This window comes from Phaseolus vulgaris, chromosome 2, assembly GCF_000499845.2.
Source record: "Phaseolus vulgaris cultivar G19833 chromosome 2, P. vulgaris v2.0, whole genome shotgun sequence".
Taxonomy (NCBI): Eukaryota; Viridiplantae; Streptophyta; class Magnoliopsida; order Fabales; family Fabaceae; genus Phaseolus; species Phaseolus vulgaris.
The window spans coordinates 28457738-28475292 of NC_023758.2; the positions used below are offsets into that span (position 1 = coordinate 28457738).

The 17555-nt window shown below is 28.3% G+C and overlaps 1 protein-coding gene and 1 pseudogene across 1 annotated transcript; both read right to left on the minus strand.

Moving 5' to 3' along the window:
• Positions 1-325: 325 nt before the first annotated feature.
• On the minus strand, positions 326-4233 carry LOC137809678 (uncharacterized; annotated as a pseudogene).
• A 9059-nt stretch (positions 4234-13292) lies between these two features.
• Positions 13293-15897, minus strand: LOC137809315 (uncharacterized). The gene is made up of 9 exons (XM_068610444.1): positions 15757-15897; positions 15625-15645; positions 15214-15350; positions 14654-14786; positions 14423-14577; positions 14118-14238; positions 13854-14033; positions 13675-13752; positions 13293-13334 (listed from the first exon to the last, which is right to left on the minus strand). Exons 1-9 carry the CDS (start codon positions 15895-15897, stop codon positions 13293-13295), a joined length of 1008 nt encoding a protein of 335 aa, XP_068466545.1.
• Between the last annotated feature and the right edge of the window lie 1658 nt (positions 15898-17555).

Below are 17555 nucleotides of genomic sequence, written 5' to 3' on the forward strand. Positions count from 1 at the left end.
CATTTCTGAACTTTAATTTTACAAAACTATTTCTTCTTATAAGTAATTCATGTAAAACATTAATTAAATTAACCAACCTTGACAAAGATATGTCAAAATAAGATCTAACACATTCTAAAATTGATAAAAAATACGTACCATACTTTCAAGATGACCAAGAATATTTGTGTCAAACTAAAACATTGATCAAAACCTATCAGAGATAGTGTATATCAGTTCTTAAATTGTTGTTCATATATTACAAAAAAATATATGATAAATAAAAATATATTTCAAATAATTAAATAATTTTCATACCTCATATGTAACGCTGTAAGTTAATACTTCAAACATTTTTGAATATTTCTTTGTAAACCACGTTAGTAGTGAAATTTGTGGCAATACCATTATCATCCAAAATCAATATCTTCAACCCTTTCTTAGATTTTACTCTTAAAAGAGCAACATATAATTGTCCGTGTGTAAAGACTGGACGGGATAGATATAGACCAACTTTATTCAGAGTTTGACCTTGACTTTTATTTATTGTCATGGCAAAACACAAAGATATTGGAAATTGCCTTCTTTGAAACATAAATGGCAAACCTGTTTCTGAAGGAGTCAAGTTCATTCTCGGAATAAATATTTGATCACCTATATTTTTCCCAGTAATAACTTTGGCACCAATAACATTTTTCCCCAAGTGAGTTACTTGTAATCTTGTTCCATTGCAAAGTCCATTGGCTTGATCAATATTTCTTAGAAGCATTATTGGAACTCCGACTTTTAATTTAACACAGTGATTGGGAATTCCAGAGCATTTGATCTCATTTAAAAATTCAGTTGTAAACCACTCAGCTTGAGCATTTTCTTGTTCTTCACATTCGCAAGGACTGTCTGAACTTAAATAAGTAACTTCAGATCCTGGTATTAATGATAAAATGAATTCATTCACTTGATCCACACATTCTTTTGTTGGACATAATATTGCACCATCATCAAAAGAATCATCAGATGTCACATTGTTTATGTAGGAGGGATAAACAAACTCAAAACTGCAGTAAAGGTTGTTCAACATCTAAAATTAAATTCTCTTCCGGTATTTCAATCATTCCTTGTCCCAACTCATTTAACTCCATATCTCCATCTCCAATGTGAAGTATCCAATCAACAAACTCTTTTATTTATGTTTTACTTTGAATTGATGTATCACTCTTTAATCTCATATTCTCTGTAAGTTTTAAGATTTTGCAATGTTTCCATAAGTTAGAGTAATTTACTGTTGCCTTCACAATGTCATACTTTGATCCATTTTTGACAACAGGTAATATCTGACGAAAGTCTCCTCCCAATACAATTACTTTACCACCAAAAGGTTTAAGAGCATTTTCTTCACTTACAGCTCTCATGACATCCCTTAAAGTTCTATCTAGGGCTTCAAAACATAACCTATTAATCATTGGGGCTTCATCCCATATAATTAATTTCGTTTTGATCAACAATTTGGCCCTAAGACTTCCTTGAGGAATATTGCGGGTTGACTCTTCATTTATTACAAAAGGAATGCAAAAGGTAGAATGAGCTATTTTTCCTCCTGGAAGTAACAAAGAAGTTATACCGCTAGAAGCTACATTTAAAACAATAAACCCTTTTGATCTAAGACCAGTGGACAAAGTTTTCCACATGAAAGTTTTTCTAGTTCCCCCATAACCATATAAGAAAAAAAAACCACCAAGGTGTGACAGGACTGTTGTCATTATATTCTCATAGACTTCCACTTGCTCAAGAGTAAGAGTTTGAAAAAGAGAACAATGCATTTCAGACATTTCTATTTTGTCATAATTCAATTCATCAATAATGAATCTATTTTGATAAATAAAGGAATCAGAATGAATAGGTTCTGGCAGACTTTGAAAATCTTTCAAACACTTACCATTTGAAATTAATAACTCTTCTACTTGTAGAAGACAAAGGTTTTGAATTTGAGCATCTTCAATTCTAAGACCTAGAAAAGAAATTATATGTCATATAGCAATTATAAAATTATAAATTTCAAATAAAAAAAAAATTATACTTGGTAGGACAAACTCCTTTCTTTTTTGGTATAAAATATCATCTGATAACAACTTCCATGTTTTGTTCCACACTTCATCTGGTCTACACATAGTATTCATCATTAAAAGGGTAACAAAGAGTCTTCTCAACTGATTTCCTGAAGCAAGGTCACTGCACTCTATAATTGCATCAATAAACTCTTTATCATCTGCCAATAGCCCCATTGCATAGCATGCCTCTTTATATGTTTTGTGAATGAAACCATTAACAGTTTTGATATTATCATAGTTACAGCAACCCTTTTGATAATTCAACAATAACCTCAGATAATATAATTCCCTTGACCCTGCAGGAATATATGTTAACCTTCCAATACAAACACCATTTTTTCTTGGCTTCCACTCTCTTCTGTCTGCCATCCAAACAAAATATCTAGGGTATTCACAGTAAGTCAAATTTTTTCCCAGTGGATAAATTTTATTAGCTTCAAACCAAGCTAAAAACATTGTTGTTTTATGTTGATTGAAGTTCAATATTTCATCAATGTCTTCATTGTCTTTAAAAAGAATTGGTTGCTCGTACAATAGATGAAAAGTTAATCGTTGAACTGGAGGCCATCTATGATGGATATCAAAGGCAAATATTCTCCACACAGCTTCACATGGAGATATGTATCTACAATCATAATACTGTTTAATTTCATCAATAACTGGGGTCTCTGTAGAGTCTTTATCAGCAGTAGTAATTTTCAAATTGGCTCTATCTGGACCCTTGTTCACATATTTAAACAAATACTTGATTGAATTTGATTTGTTGCAATATTATGTGTTAACATGGGCTTGATACCTCAGTAGTAGCAAAGGGCTATATGGCACAACATTTCTATTGTCCAACTTAATTCCATTTTTAAGAATGAATGTTCCATTATCTTGACGTTTATAACATGCATATCCATCCTCATCAATAGTAGTCAACAGTTTAAATTTCTTTGGGTAAAATTTTGAACATCTACCATTAATCATGCAAGGTGAACTTATTCGACTTACACCGCAAGGGCCATGTATCATGTAGGTTGTCACTGCCTTTGACAATTTAGGATATAAAAATGCATCGGGTAATTCTGCAGAAATGACTCCATCAATATCTGTTGGATTTCTTAACTTATTCTCTCCATCCAACCACAGTAGTATGTGGGCATGAGGTAAACCCCTTTTTTTTGAAATTCCACAGTGTACATACCTGAAAGAATATGAAAAAAAATCTTCAAAATGTAATACATAATAATATAGCAAACAAACTGTTAAATATGGGTTAATGTGGATTACCTGCATTAACTTTGCCAAAATAGTCATTTTTTTGAAGTCAATCATCATTTGATCTAATTTCATCTTGAAAACTCTACAAACAATGTCTGGCCTATCAGCAACAGTTAATCCTTTTGAGGTAACAAAGTTACGTATTTCTGACCAATTTACGTTGCAGGTAATAGTGATAAATAAATCCGGATATCCAAATGTTTTGCAAATGGCCATAGCATCTTGGCAATTGTTGAACATATATCTCATTCCTCCTGTAAAAGATGAAGGTAAAACTATCCGCTTTCCAATTGCAGAAGAATTTGTTTCTCCTCGATTCATTGCTTCTTGTACACCTTGCAAAATATCACAACGGATTGTTTTTTGGTTTAGCCTTATAAAAGACAATCTTTGAGCTTCAACCATTGTATATGCATCAACCAAAAATTGTTGAAACAATCGACGTGAATGGACTATATTCCCAAACTCCACATTTCTTTCTTGAATTCTAAATGCAATAAATTCCCCTAATGAAATACGACTTCTCTTACGTTCTCTGCTATTACTTCCAGAATTTCGTATTGGAATCTATTCTTGATACCCATCCTCTCCAAAGGGGAATATTAATGGATATTGTAATGGAATAAAGGCTGTATGTGTTTCATGGAGTCTATACATTTGTCTTGAATATTTTTTTCACTATGATATCTCGCCCTACATCCATGTTGCTCATATCACCCACAATAATGCAACTATCTCATCTGTTGTAGGGGGTATTGTACACTCTTGGATCTTTGCATCGGTGTCTAAATAACCTCAATGCAAAATCTGAATTTACATCATCATGTAGAAATTCTCTTACTCTTCTAAAAGTTTTTGCCAAAACATTGTTGTCATCAATCATCTTGGTAAGATCTTCAATCAAGGATTTGTCAAACTTCACATTTTTCACTTTTGACCTACATGCAATTTTTAAAAATATATCATTAAAAATGATCTTTGAATTAATCCAGTAAATAGAAAGTAAGTCATTAAAGTAACTAAAAATAACGCATACCCAAAGTGAGATAATCTATTTGACACTTCATTTTGAGTGTCATATATGTAAAGTTGTGCAAACTTAGGAGATGATCCACTATTAGGGAGCAAGCTTCCAATCCTATGATAGTTTTGTCCATGCAGAATAACTTGAGGAGGGCCAGATCCATCATTTATCGAAGAGTGAATATTCCCTCCAATTGAAGTAAATGAAAACATACTATTGTAACTTCTAATATTTTGTAGATAGTGTTGACTTCGACTATCTTTCCCATTTAATAAATCTAACAACAATTTAGGAGGTTATTGTAAGAAAGGGAGTTGTACTTTTCCCTTTTGACAACAAATAGAAAAATCAACCTTAACATAAATCTTAGATTTCTGAGATCTTTCTTCATACCAAACCTCGCCCAAGCAGTATTCACATTGAATAGTAGGTTGTCCAAATTCAACAGTAGCTATTTTCAGAAAATTAAGAAAGGTGATCTATTACTTTTCTGATATAAATTGATTTAGTTTCATGAAGAAGTGAAGAAGTTATAGTTAAAGATATGCACCTTCATTTTCAGCTTTTGAATATAATTCAGAACTATAAACTTGTCTGGTGTCATCTGAAACAAAAAATAATAAAAGAAAGTGGTTGTTACAAAATTTATAAAAAAAGAATTATAAATTAACAATTTTTAGTACCATTATTTTCTTCATTTTGGATATCTTCGTCAAAATTCAATCTCTGAGTCACTGATTCAATGATTTCAACACTGTGTGTACCGGACTTGTTATGTAAGTTTAGTGTGTTACTAAATACATACCCTAAACTCCCTGCAACTGAATTACCTGGAAAAAATATGTTCCAAAGCAACAATTAATTAGTACTAAAACATGAGTATGATTTTGAAATTTAATTGACAAAAAAGATCAACGAAAAATAATTTACATTGGTTTCCTGAACTAACCTTGAAATTTAGGGGTAGTACAAATTGTTTGTAAACATGACAATGATTGAGAAGTTGCATCCATCACGTTCAAATGATTCTTAGGGGTCACTGATTGCGAAACACAATGATTTTGGTTAAAAAAGTGTTTTTCATTAAATGAATTTTCATTCAGTCTATATTTCTACTACCTCTAGCTTGATCACCCTTTTGCAGCTTTACCAAAATGTGCACAAAATCAAAGAAAAAAAAAATATTTTTTTCAAAAAATAAAGAAATAAAATTATAATGTGTTATTGCTAGATATTGTAATCAAATATAACGAATCATTGATCGTAAACTAACCATGAGGAAGTTGAGTGAGGGTAATGTCTCCATGAGTAATTGTTTGCATTGATGACATTGCTTTGGTAGTAGAATTCATCATGTTTAAGTGATTTTTAGGAGTAAGCTTATGAGAAGAAAGGAAATTTGAGCCTGTAATTCCAGATGTCTGAGAAGCAAAATCCTGACTTGATTTAAGAGTACTTTGACCTACAACAAAAACTTTCAATGAGTGATCGAATAAGATAAATCAATTAACATCAGTATATAAGAACTTATAAATTATTTTACATTAAAGTTAATCTTTGAAAAATGATTTGAAGAACTTTAGCATTTGAGTGTGTTTGAATCATATATATATGATAATTATTACTACTTAATGATTTCAGCTGATTTAGAAAAAATATAGTAAAACATAAATTAGTACTATACTTAATAAATCTAAACTCTCTGTATATTTGTAATAATACTATAATTGTAATGAAAACAGTTGAATGATCCATTAGAACTAACCATGAAGTTGCACTGTAAGCCCAAATTATTCATTACTAATTGTACTCATTGATGACAATACCTTTGGAATTGAATGCATGGTGTTGAATTCATTATCAGGAGTCAGTTTTGCACAGATAGAATCATTTATGCTTGTATTTTGAGAAGTTTGACACAAAAATTTCTTACTTGAGTTCACAATAGTTTGACCTACAAAAAAATAAATTAGGCATAAGATTTGACTTTAGTAATATAATTACAAATTTCATTGAATGACATATTGCGAGAGTTAAATGAAATAAAATGTCATTGTTATTACCTCTTGTTTGATCAACCTTTTCTCGCTGATCATAAATGAAGTTTCCCCCTTCTACCTTTGCAGATTTGGCAACATCTGATTAATATAAAAAAAAAATTGATTCCACAAAAACAGTATATATAAAAATTCAAATGTTTATTGATGTAGTATTAGTTTAAATTGTAATGAATAAAATTTATAATACGTTTTCACTAACCTTGAAGCAATTCTACATTACTAACAGTACTCATTGATGACAATACTTTGGTTGTTGAATGCATTAATTGATTGTTGGGAGTAAACTTCTCATAAACAGGGATATTTGTTATCATAATTCCTGATGTTGGAGAACCAAGATCTTCACATGAGTTAGGAGTACTTCCACCTACAACAATAAGTCAGAATTGGTGATAAATAAGGTAAAGGGATGACAAATAATGTTAATTATATTTTAAATCTAAATTTAAATCTAAATATATATAAAAAGAAGGTATTTAGGTTTCACTACTTGTTGTTTTAACTTTTTTGCTGCGCAGTTCATATAATATATTTCTTCTTTTTCTTCTGTTATATTTTCCATTATCAGCATCGAGAACTAAAATAAAAAAAAATTACAACGAAAATCATATATAAATAGGATAAAGTACTTTGAAAGTAAAGAATATTCTTAAAGTTACACTTACCATTGTTGGAATCAGATATGCATGTTGTGTTTGGATTTTGATTCTCTGGAGAATAAAACCCATGTAAAATAATAAGTTGTTAAAAACTATAACATACAATCTATTTTTTTATATATTTTTACCATAAATTGTGTTGAGAGTTGATTCACTCTTACATCATAACTGATTATTAACTTCTTTTATGAACCTAATTTTTAAATATATATAATAAAAAAATTAGATACCAGTAAAATTAAGTTCATAGAATTATGAGTTAAGTGTATTGCATTTGGATTAACTTGTTTCAAAATAAAAATACATGGATAAATTTTGACATTTAGTATTATTAATGATAAAAAAAAGGTAATTATGTTGACTACATGTTGTTTTGACATTCTCTCTTCGCAATTCATACAATATATTTTTTCTTTTTCTTCTGGCATATTTTCCTTTATCAACTGCGAGCACTAAAAAAAAAAATTACAGTGAAAATGATAAATAAATAACATAGAGTACTTTGAAGTAAACAATATACTTAAAGTTATGCTTACCATTGCGGGATTCAGATATGCATGTTGTGTTTGGATTTTGACTCTCTGGAAAATAAAAATCATTTAAAAAAATAGGTCAAATCATAAACAAACAATAAATCTATTAAGAACTATAACATACCATTTATTTTTTATATATTTTTACCATAAATTGGCGTGATAGTTGATTATATATAGATGATAATAGACTATGAAATTGTTTTCTGAAAATAATTTTGAAATATATATCTATATCTATATGTATGTATATATGACACTTAAAAATATAAATATACATTGTAGTTGCTATATCTGATGCATTAGAATTTGTTTGAGAAAGGCTAACAATCCTATTTCTTCTATTAATATTTTGCTTCAGTTTCTCCATAACTATTGAAAGTTGAATGATTGAACTTTAGGGAGTATTGTAGTAAGAACAATTATTTCAGCCATAAAAGTATGTACTGTTTTCAGGAGTAAGTATGTAAAATATATTGTTCACAGTAGCTTTGTTTTGGCCGTTTGTTTTGGCCGTTTGTTTTGGCGCCAATTTTGACGGTATATGGTCACGCACGAAACTCCCTTTTATGTTATTACTTTGACATAATAAATTTATTAATTAAATATTAAAATATTGAAAAAAAATGTGTAATATTTTTATATAATAATCATATCTATTTATATAATTATATAATAATTATATTTAATACTTAAAAATGTTAAACCAAAAATTTACCTTTCAAAAGGGATAACACTTGCACAATTTTTCTATATTTTGCATAATAAACAATCAAACTTCGAAATGTAAGAACAATAAAAAATTTAAAAATTTAGGTAGTATCAATGTTCGATGAAGAAAGGTCATGCAATGCATATGTAGAAGTTGTTGTGAAAAAGGGGAACTTAACTTTTAAGATATGAAAACAATTTCCTATTCCAGTGCAAAAGAACAACGTTCTACTTTAAGCATTCTCATTAATGAATTGTTGGTTGACTTTTGAAAAAGGAAATCTGTAGGGAATAAATTTATCAGATTGTATATATAATAATATATATAGTAAATAATAAATATAGTAATATATCTGGACGGACATTTATCTAGGAACAATCATCTCTTAAACCACAGAAGAACGAAGCAACCTCCAAAAACAGAAACATAAAGTACATCAATTTAAAAAATATACCCTGATCTGACAACCCTATTAAGCAAAAAAAAGGAACTTTGGCTAACTTTCTTTTGCACCATTCTAGAACAGCTTTTCTGTTTAACAAAAAAAAGGAATCCTTCCATTGGATATATCTGAAATAATACACAACATGCAAGAACATGTAGTATATGTATACCGCAAAAAAAAGTGACTAAAACAGATATTCTCATTTTGTATTTACTAATTTCACTAAAACAGAACTTAAAATAATTATTATAAGCACATTTTTTTTATGAAATGTATATACCTTAAATCTGTGAACTTAAAACACTTAAAAATGGAAACTTTAATCAATATTTAGGGTTAGGATGAAAAAAGATCCAAACTTTAATTACCTTTTCCATTCCATGGATACCTCTACAGTGCCTATTGTTACCAAGTTCTATACTGGGAAATCAAAGAAGAAAAGAAAGAGTTTTTATGTCTTAAATGCATGCACCTTTAATTAATATTTATGGTCGAAATGAAAAAAATCCAAGCTTTAATTACCTTTTCCGTTCTACAGCGTTTCAGTTGTATCTTCCAGAACCAAGCAGAAACATAGTAGACCATGGAGAGCAGATCTGGTATCTGATATCTAATATAATGAACAAAAAGAAGATGTTGAGACAAAGGTTGTTTCTAAAATGTAAAAAATAGATATCAGTTGGCTTATGAATGTCGAAGAAGATGAAGATGATAAGGGACAAATGAGTTTGAACTAATATTAGGAGAACCAACTTTATGTGCTTTTCCAGAAACTTCTTCAGTCATTTTGTTAATGATTTACAGTGAAAATTGTGTTATTAAGTTATTTTGAATCTGCACTAATATTATATTTATTTTAATTTGTTTTTATTTTTAATATTTAATTTAACTTCGAAATTTGTAGTCAGTGTGGAACTAATGATTACTTGAAAGTTCTCGAATTCTTAAATATTACTTTATACAACTTTTTTTTTTTGAAAATAAGATATATTTCCTTTCTTCGGGTTTTTTAATTTTTCTTAATAATATTTTTATGCTATTTAACATTTTAACTTTTTTTTATTGAACTTTAACATTATAATAAGTCTGGTTAAATATAAAAATTGTGAAAGTGAGGAATATATAAATATAGAAATATAGAAATATAGAAATAGTGAAATTCAGAAGTTTAAATTTAATTTAATTAAATATAATACACACAAAAAATTAACATTAAAATTACATAATTTTACAATGACTTGTAAATTACAATACATTACAATTTAAACTAATTTAAATTAAATAAAACGATTTCTTATACTATGTTCCCATAAGATATATATACATAAAAAATAAAGTATTAAAGACCAACTTCCTTCGTTAAGTTCAACCTGCAAAAAAAAATACTCCAAAATAATTAGTGCAAGTAAAAGTATAATTCATTACATTATACCAAATCAAGTCCTTGTAAATAAAAAAATGTGTGTTTCTTCCAATAGAAACAGATTGTAGGCAAATTCATATTGAACTATGAAGTCACCTCCAGAAATATATAAGAAATATTTTGAAAATGAAATAGTATTCATAAAAATTTTAAAAAATTAGAAAAATGATACAGAAAAACAAACAAATGTACATCAAAAGGTTTCGAGATAAAATAAATAGTTAATACAACAATAACTAATAAACTAATAATTAATAATAAAAAATATAAACATAAACATTGTATAGAAAATCCAATTAATATGCATGCATTCCACAATCTAAACCAGACTTATGATTTTTTTAATATACTGGCAATTCTTATAGCATTGAGCATATTTAGAAATGCCAACACATTATTAATATGCCAGATAAGAAATGAAAAATTAAAAGCATATATATACATATACATATTGAAAAGAAAGAAACACTAAACAATAAATACAAAGAAATAAGATGAGCTAATTAAACAGAACCACAATCAAATAAAAATAAAGAGTAAACAAAATAAACTGTTCTTGTTTCCTCAAAGTGGAAACTGGATACTTCCCAACAAAAAGAAGCAATACTTGCAAAAATAAATTAACTTAAACAAATTAATATAGTTCAAAACAATAACTGATTATCCTAAGCACTAAGTCTTTTGTAGTGACACGTCATCAGTAGTAGAACCCTGATATCAGAAGAGGGCTTCTTGTTATAACATTCAAATATAATTTTGTCATCTTCATGAATAGAATGAAGACGACAAAATTGTTTCCACCCGCTACAGAGTGTAACGCTTCTGGAAGAAAACCTGGACTTGAAAATGGTGCATTCAACAACTTGTAGCCATCCATGTAGATTAACCTTCTTGAACTTCCCTCTACGAATATATTCAGAAAAAGGAGAAGGCAGATCCTTAAACAATAACGAAAATATTAGTTAATAATTAGTTAATAAAAGAAATAGAATATATTAATATCCATTTAAAAAGAAAGGATGGTAAACTTACCACATATCCTCCAAAGACCTGTTTTGAACTCAACTTTAAGCCAAAATGTATAAAGGGGCCATTGTTGAGCGGCAACCTCCCTTCAACTTCCTTCAGAAATTTTTTCAAAATCATTTCACATAAATCCCCCATAAAAATAGTTATATGGAAGGAGTTATTACCCACGTAACGAAACAATATATTGTGGTCACCTTTAAACCCATAAAAATCACTCAGACGGGACCATCCATACACAATTTGGGGACAAAGTATATCTTTGTTATAATATACTATATGAATATTGCCTTGATTGTTGCTGAGGGTCCATTCCTCCTCCAATTCATTTTCAAACTCGATGGCGAATGCACGATCCACGTGTCCATTCTATCCATTTTAAAACCATAAAAATACTCAAAGAACTGAAAAAACTATGAAAAGTAAGGAATTTCAGAACCAAAAACATACCTCCCCACGAATGTTAACTGTTGTAAATAAACCTTTACCACAAAGTTTTACGATCTCTTCAGGAATGACAGCCATGACAATGAGAAAAAGAAAGATGAAGATAATGGAAGTAGCGAAGAAGTATAAAAGACTAATAACAATAGGTTTGTGAGTAATAGAAAGCCCTACGTTACTTATATATAGCAATCATACCTTTTCAGTCACAAATCTACGCTAAATTTCCTCTGAAGCAACATGTCTTTTCAGTTACTAAATTAAATAATAAAAAAAAATAATTAAAATCCAATAATGATAGTAAAATAAATTAAGAAAAAATATTCATAATTAATAAATAAATAAATAATATTAAAGTAAAGAAAAATAAATATGAAAAGACAAAACTTTAAAAAGCATAGTAGGTTAGTTGTTACCTGTAATTATTCTTTGACGTTTCCATTTTACATTGCCTTATACAACAGTGTTTTTTCAGTTTAAATAAGTTATTAACAAAATAAAAAATTAATAAAAATACAACTATTTCAATAGATAAATAAAATGAATATTAATGACACGTATAATTAATAATTAATTAGCATTATATAATAATAAATTAAAATAGTGAACATAAAACTGTATTATATCTAAATAAATAATAAATAAATAAATAAATATATACATAAGTATAAAATAAATATAATATAAAATATAGAAAATATATTAAACATATTAAATAATATATTATATATGTTATATATTATTATTAATATATCATATTATATATATACATATATTTAAATTAAATACTTAAACGTCTAACATTAAATAACATACCTGTAATTAAAATTTAAAATTGAAAATATAATTTCATATTGAATTTAAAATATAATATTTTTAACTTCTGTAATTATTACTTCTATCCATAATTTTTAATAAATTAGTCTTAGAAGATGAAATGAATACTTTGAAAAAAGTGTAAAAGATACAAAAGAGACCGTTTATGCAAAAATAAAAATTAAAAAATGAAGTGATGCATTAATTGCTCTGACACGTAGTTAATGCTATCGTCTATATCCGTTTGAATCCTTAGAGGTTGAGTGTAAGGGGAATTTTTTTTTAAAAAAAATCTTTCTCATAAGGACAAACATATCATTACACAAAGATTTATTTTTTATCACATACTAAGATATTATGTATAAAAAATGAATTGACGAAAAAAGAATAACTCTAATAAAGGAAAACAATACCTGTAATAAAGGAAAAAATTCCCTCGGAAAGGAAAACAATATTTCAATAACCTTAAAAAAAAATACAAATTATAATTATTAAAATATTATATAATTCTATATAAATTTATGAATTAAAGAAAAAGTAAAAGTCGAGGCACTTACCATTACGATTCTGATATTTAATGAAAGAACCATTGTTACAAAATAGAGTTACAAAAAGTATGCAATAATATGAATTACACAAAACAAACTCATTAAATAAATTAAAATGTAGACATAAAATTGAAAAAAAAACAAAAATATAACAACTTCAAAATGAACTATAAAGTCAGTACGTACCTCAAAGATAATGTCAACATATGAAACTAACAATATTACATAAAGAGATTTAAAAATAGAATTGTACTAATACATCATAACATGTTCTACATAGAAATTAAAGAAAGTCTACAATACATGAAAATAAATCATTCAAGTTACAAAACGTTAGAGAAATAGTATGAAATTATAGTACTTCCTTTTCGATCTTGATATTTTTCCTTAATACCCTAAGCGGGATATCATCATCAGGTGTGTGAGCAGGTGAAGCAAAATCTCTTGTAACCCGTGGAACAACAAATTCAGTAGCAGTACCTAACACACTATCATTGCCTAAATCAATAGTTTTAGATTGCAATTCAGCAACTTCAGTGGAGAATTTATTAAATAAATCTTGCGATGATAACAAAACATATTAGTAAGAGTAAATTATTCACTTTTTTAAGTTAATACTTTAAATGATAATTACCTGAGAAAGTGGTACAGAAGACTCATCCTGTTGGACATCTTTAATAGTACACAGTCTTTTCTTCTGAGAATGAAGTTCCTTCACAAAATGATAAGTAAATTAAATTAAGCAAAAACAGTACAAATAACCAATTTAAGGGTAAAATGTAAGTAAGAATACACTCAAATTAGGAAACATACCACATTTTCAACACGACCTTCACAAAACCTTTGTATAGTACTATCATCAATACAAACTTTTTTGACACAAAATGATTGATCAAACCTAAGAGATTGATCTTTAACACAACCAACTTTAAACAACACAACTTTGTCAATCAAAAGATCAAAGTCTTTTGGTAGTACACCAGAATCACCGTTCTAAATATTAAAAAAAAATATCAATGAATATAATAACCTTTTCTTATATGCATAAATAAACAAATGCATGGTTCGATAATTTACCTTATCATGACTTTCAAATGATTCGGCGCAAGATTTATTGATCAGTGTAGTGGCATCCCTGTCAAATAGAACGAAAGTCGTAGAATCCGTTTCATCAATCACTCGCAGCTTCAGCTTATACCTGAAATATAAAATACATAAAGGTTTACAAATTATATCTATAATTTAACGAAAATAATTAATAGTTAATTATTAACAAATTATTAATTAAAATAAGTAAAAAATAATTAATATAATAATATAATAAGTATTAAGAAATATGTAATATGTAATTAAAAATAAATTCATGCAAGTACAAACACTACCTGTGTTGGACTTTGATAACATGTTTGTTACATTTCTCACAAAAAAACATTTTGGAATCAGGGTAAACAACTTTACCGCATAAGCAAGCTGTGTACCACCAATCGTCATCAGTCACAATATGTTTTATTGTAGCTAAGATAACAAAAGTGCTTTCCTGTAAAAAGAAAAAAAAATGATCTTCAAATATTAATAATCGATTTCAATAAACTGTTAAAAAACATTAGTAATACCTCTTTGCAATCTTTCAGGCCTTTTATAGTATTTCTATGAATGAAGGTGATGAATTCATCCTCAACATTCTGTTTTCCAGAGTCACACAATTGACTGAGTCCCTGTGTAGGAGAATCCGTACTTTCAATCATCCTACAGATGTAAAAGTTGTAGTTAGAAAGGTTCATACATTTTAATTATCGAAAAATAATATATTAAACTAACCTTTTCTTGAGTTCGGTTGCATCTTTAGACTTATCATTATATATTATTTTCGTACATTCCAAGCAATTTTGTATAAAAACCTTGTCTACATTAAAATATAATGTAAATAAAATAATAAAATAAAAAATATAAATAAATTAGAAATTCACCACTTCACATACCCTGAAAAAATTTTACTTTAGCAAAATGCACACTGATGACAATATTTTCCAGCTCTCCAAATGACAGAAATGCATTGAGCTCATCAACATAGTTACCAAATAAAGTACACTCAATGTGGTAGCTGTTGTAAGTTAAAATTACAATTGTAAGAACAAATATTTTGGATTAGTTATGGTACAAAATATTAGCTTACCCATCAGCTTCAATAGAAAAGGCATTTAACTTAGTTGTTGACCCTGATCTATTCAGCTCTCTTTCAGTTCCCACACCAGTTAATATTCCAATAACATATGTAAAAACATATTCATTTAAAAACATGTTCAAAGAAATCTGTTCAAGTAAAAGAATATTACTAACCGACTAAGTAGTCCGTATCAAATCTAGGCGCCTTTAACACAGAAATTGGTGTGTAATGAGGTTTTGGACATGAGACCAGATCATTACCAATAGAGGTTACTTTGGTTCCAAACTGAAAATTGATTTTGTATTGGTGACAGGTAGTGCGATAAGATCCTGAATTAGTATACACACTAAAGAAATTGAAGGAATAAACTTTATCCTAAAAAATATCATTTTGAAATTTATAAATTAGAGTTCTTCTAACGGAAACATGAATTCTATCACCCTGAAAGATAGCAACAAACATTAAGCATGATTAATAAAAATTACATTAAACTGTAATAAAAAAAATATGAAAGAAAATGATAAAGTATTTTACATCTTTGTATTGTATGACCATTTCCATGGAGAATGGAAACTTTGTTTTCTTGAAATCAGAAACAAACCACAAACGTATAACCCTTGCTATCAGGATCCAATTTTCACTTTGTGGATTAACATCTTTCACACAATTTGTATTTTGTCTTGACACAGACATTGTAAGGGTGACCTTTGAGTAAAAGGAAAATGTAGAATGCAATGGTCAATGTGAAACACAAAACATACCCATATACGTGTGTGTGTATATATATATATATATATATATATATATATATATATATATATATATATATATATATACTGAGGAGGTGGTACGAAATTATTTTCAAAAATATCAAAAAAACAAATTTACAATTTCAAAGTGAAATAGGTGGAAATAGTAAGAAAACATAATAAAGTATAACAATATTGTGAGACAAAAACAAACATTCCAATTTTCAAATCGGATATAGTTTTTTTAGCTAAGAATAAAGATGGATGACAAAAGTTCAATGAATGACAAAAACGAAGTTAAGCATGTCAGGTTTCATATAGAAGAGATTAAACCTATAAAAAATCGAAATTGTAAAAAGTGCAAACATTTCAACTTCCAGGATTGCGATTAATGAAATTGTGGTTTGAATTTGAAAAGTAAGGTTGAAAGTACACAATTTTTGAAATTGCTAGCATGATCGGAAAACCCTTCTATGCAAATAAATGGAATTTTAGGTACGTTTTCAAAGGAGATTTGAAAAAGAGGATTCTTGTTTAGCATAAAAAAAACCCTTACTTTGAAATTTCTGAAATAATACACAGATAGACAGAAAGTGGAAACCCTAACAGAGAAATCTTACCAATTTCATATAACCATAGACTCTTGCTTTTGCATGCGGACGAAAGAAGGAAAAAATCTTTCCTTGGTGCTTGATATACTGGGGAATCAATTTGAAAACATGAAAATCAAGAAACAAACCTATAAAAGTAGCGGTGCCGTTGACAGATTACTGAAACCGTAAACAAATCAAAAAGGAGAAAAAGTGAGATAATGACTTAACATAATCAGGTAATAAAAACAAAAGAACCAAATGAAAGAAAGTGGGCAGAAGTATAAAATCAGATCTCTACAAAATGATATTTGAAAAAATGAAAACTTTTTAATACTTACTTAGCAAAACAGGAAAATGAAGATACAAACCTCTGAAAGTAGCTGTGGGGTTGACAGATTCATGAAAAAGGAAAGGAAATCAAAGAAGAGAAAAGGTTGGATACAAAGAGCACAGAACAACATTAATGACTTAAGCCAAGAAGGTAATAGAAACAAAAAAACCAATACAACGCACGCGGGTAAAGGTTTAAAATCAGATCTAAGTTTACTGAAAGTATGGTTTCATGCAGCTCGGTGAGAGTATTCTTGCTGTGTTTTGGAGGAACAGACCAATTCCCCTTGATGATAAAGATGACTTCAAGAAATGAAAATCTTTGACTATTATTATGTAGCCCTCATTTTTATGTGGGAACATGTTAGATTAAGGATTTAGAGTGTCAGATCTTAAAAGTTTAGAAAAGTTTTGAACCAAATGGGATATGTTTGACTTGAATCTATCTATAATACAAACTTTCTTAACACTTTCTCTTAAAAAAGACAAAAGATGAAACCTTTATTCCCTTTCAGCCTCATTGTTAACCACAAACCTGTGATCCTACCTTGACTATTAAGAAAACAAACCCAAACAAAAATAAATGAACTTCACATGGAGCTGAAATAACAATCAAAGGAGTACAGGAAAACCACAATCATGAGTTGAAAAATCTAAATGACTGAAAACTTCATGTATT

Bases quoted from the DNA above. Each gene is read 5' to 3' on its own strand.
- LOC137809315 (XM_068610444.1), bottom strand. From the start codon at position 15,897: ATGTCTGTGTCAAGACAAAATACAAATTGTGTGAAAGATGTTAATCCA. The intron at 15,646-15,756 runs GTCATACAATAC...GCTATCTTTCAG, and splicing joins TTCCATTCTCCATGGAAATG to GGTGATAGAATTCATGTTTC. The intron at 13,753-13,853 runs GTATGTTTCCTA...CATTTTGTGAAG, and splicing joins AAGGTCGTGTTGAAAATGTG to GAACTTCATTCTCAGAAGAA.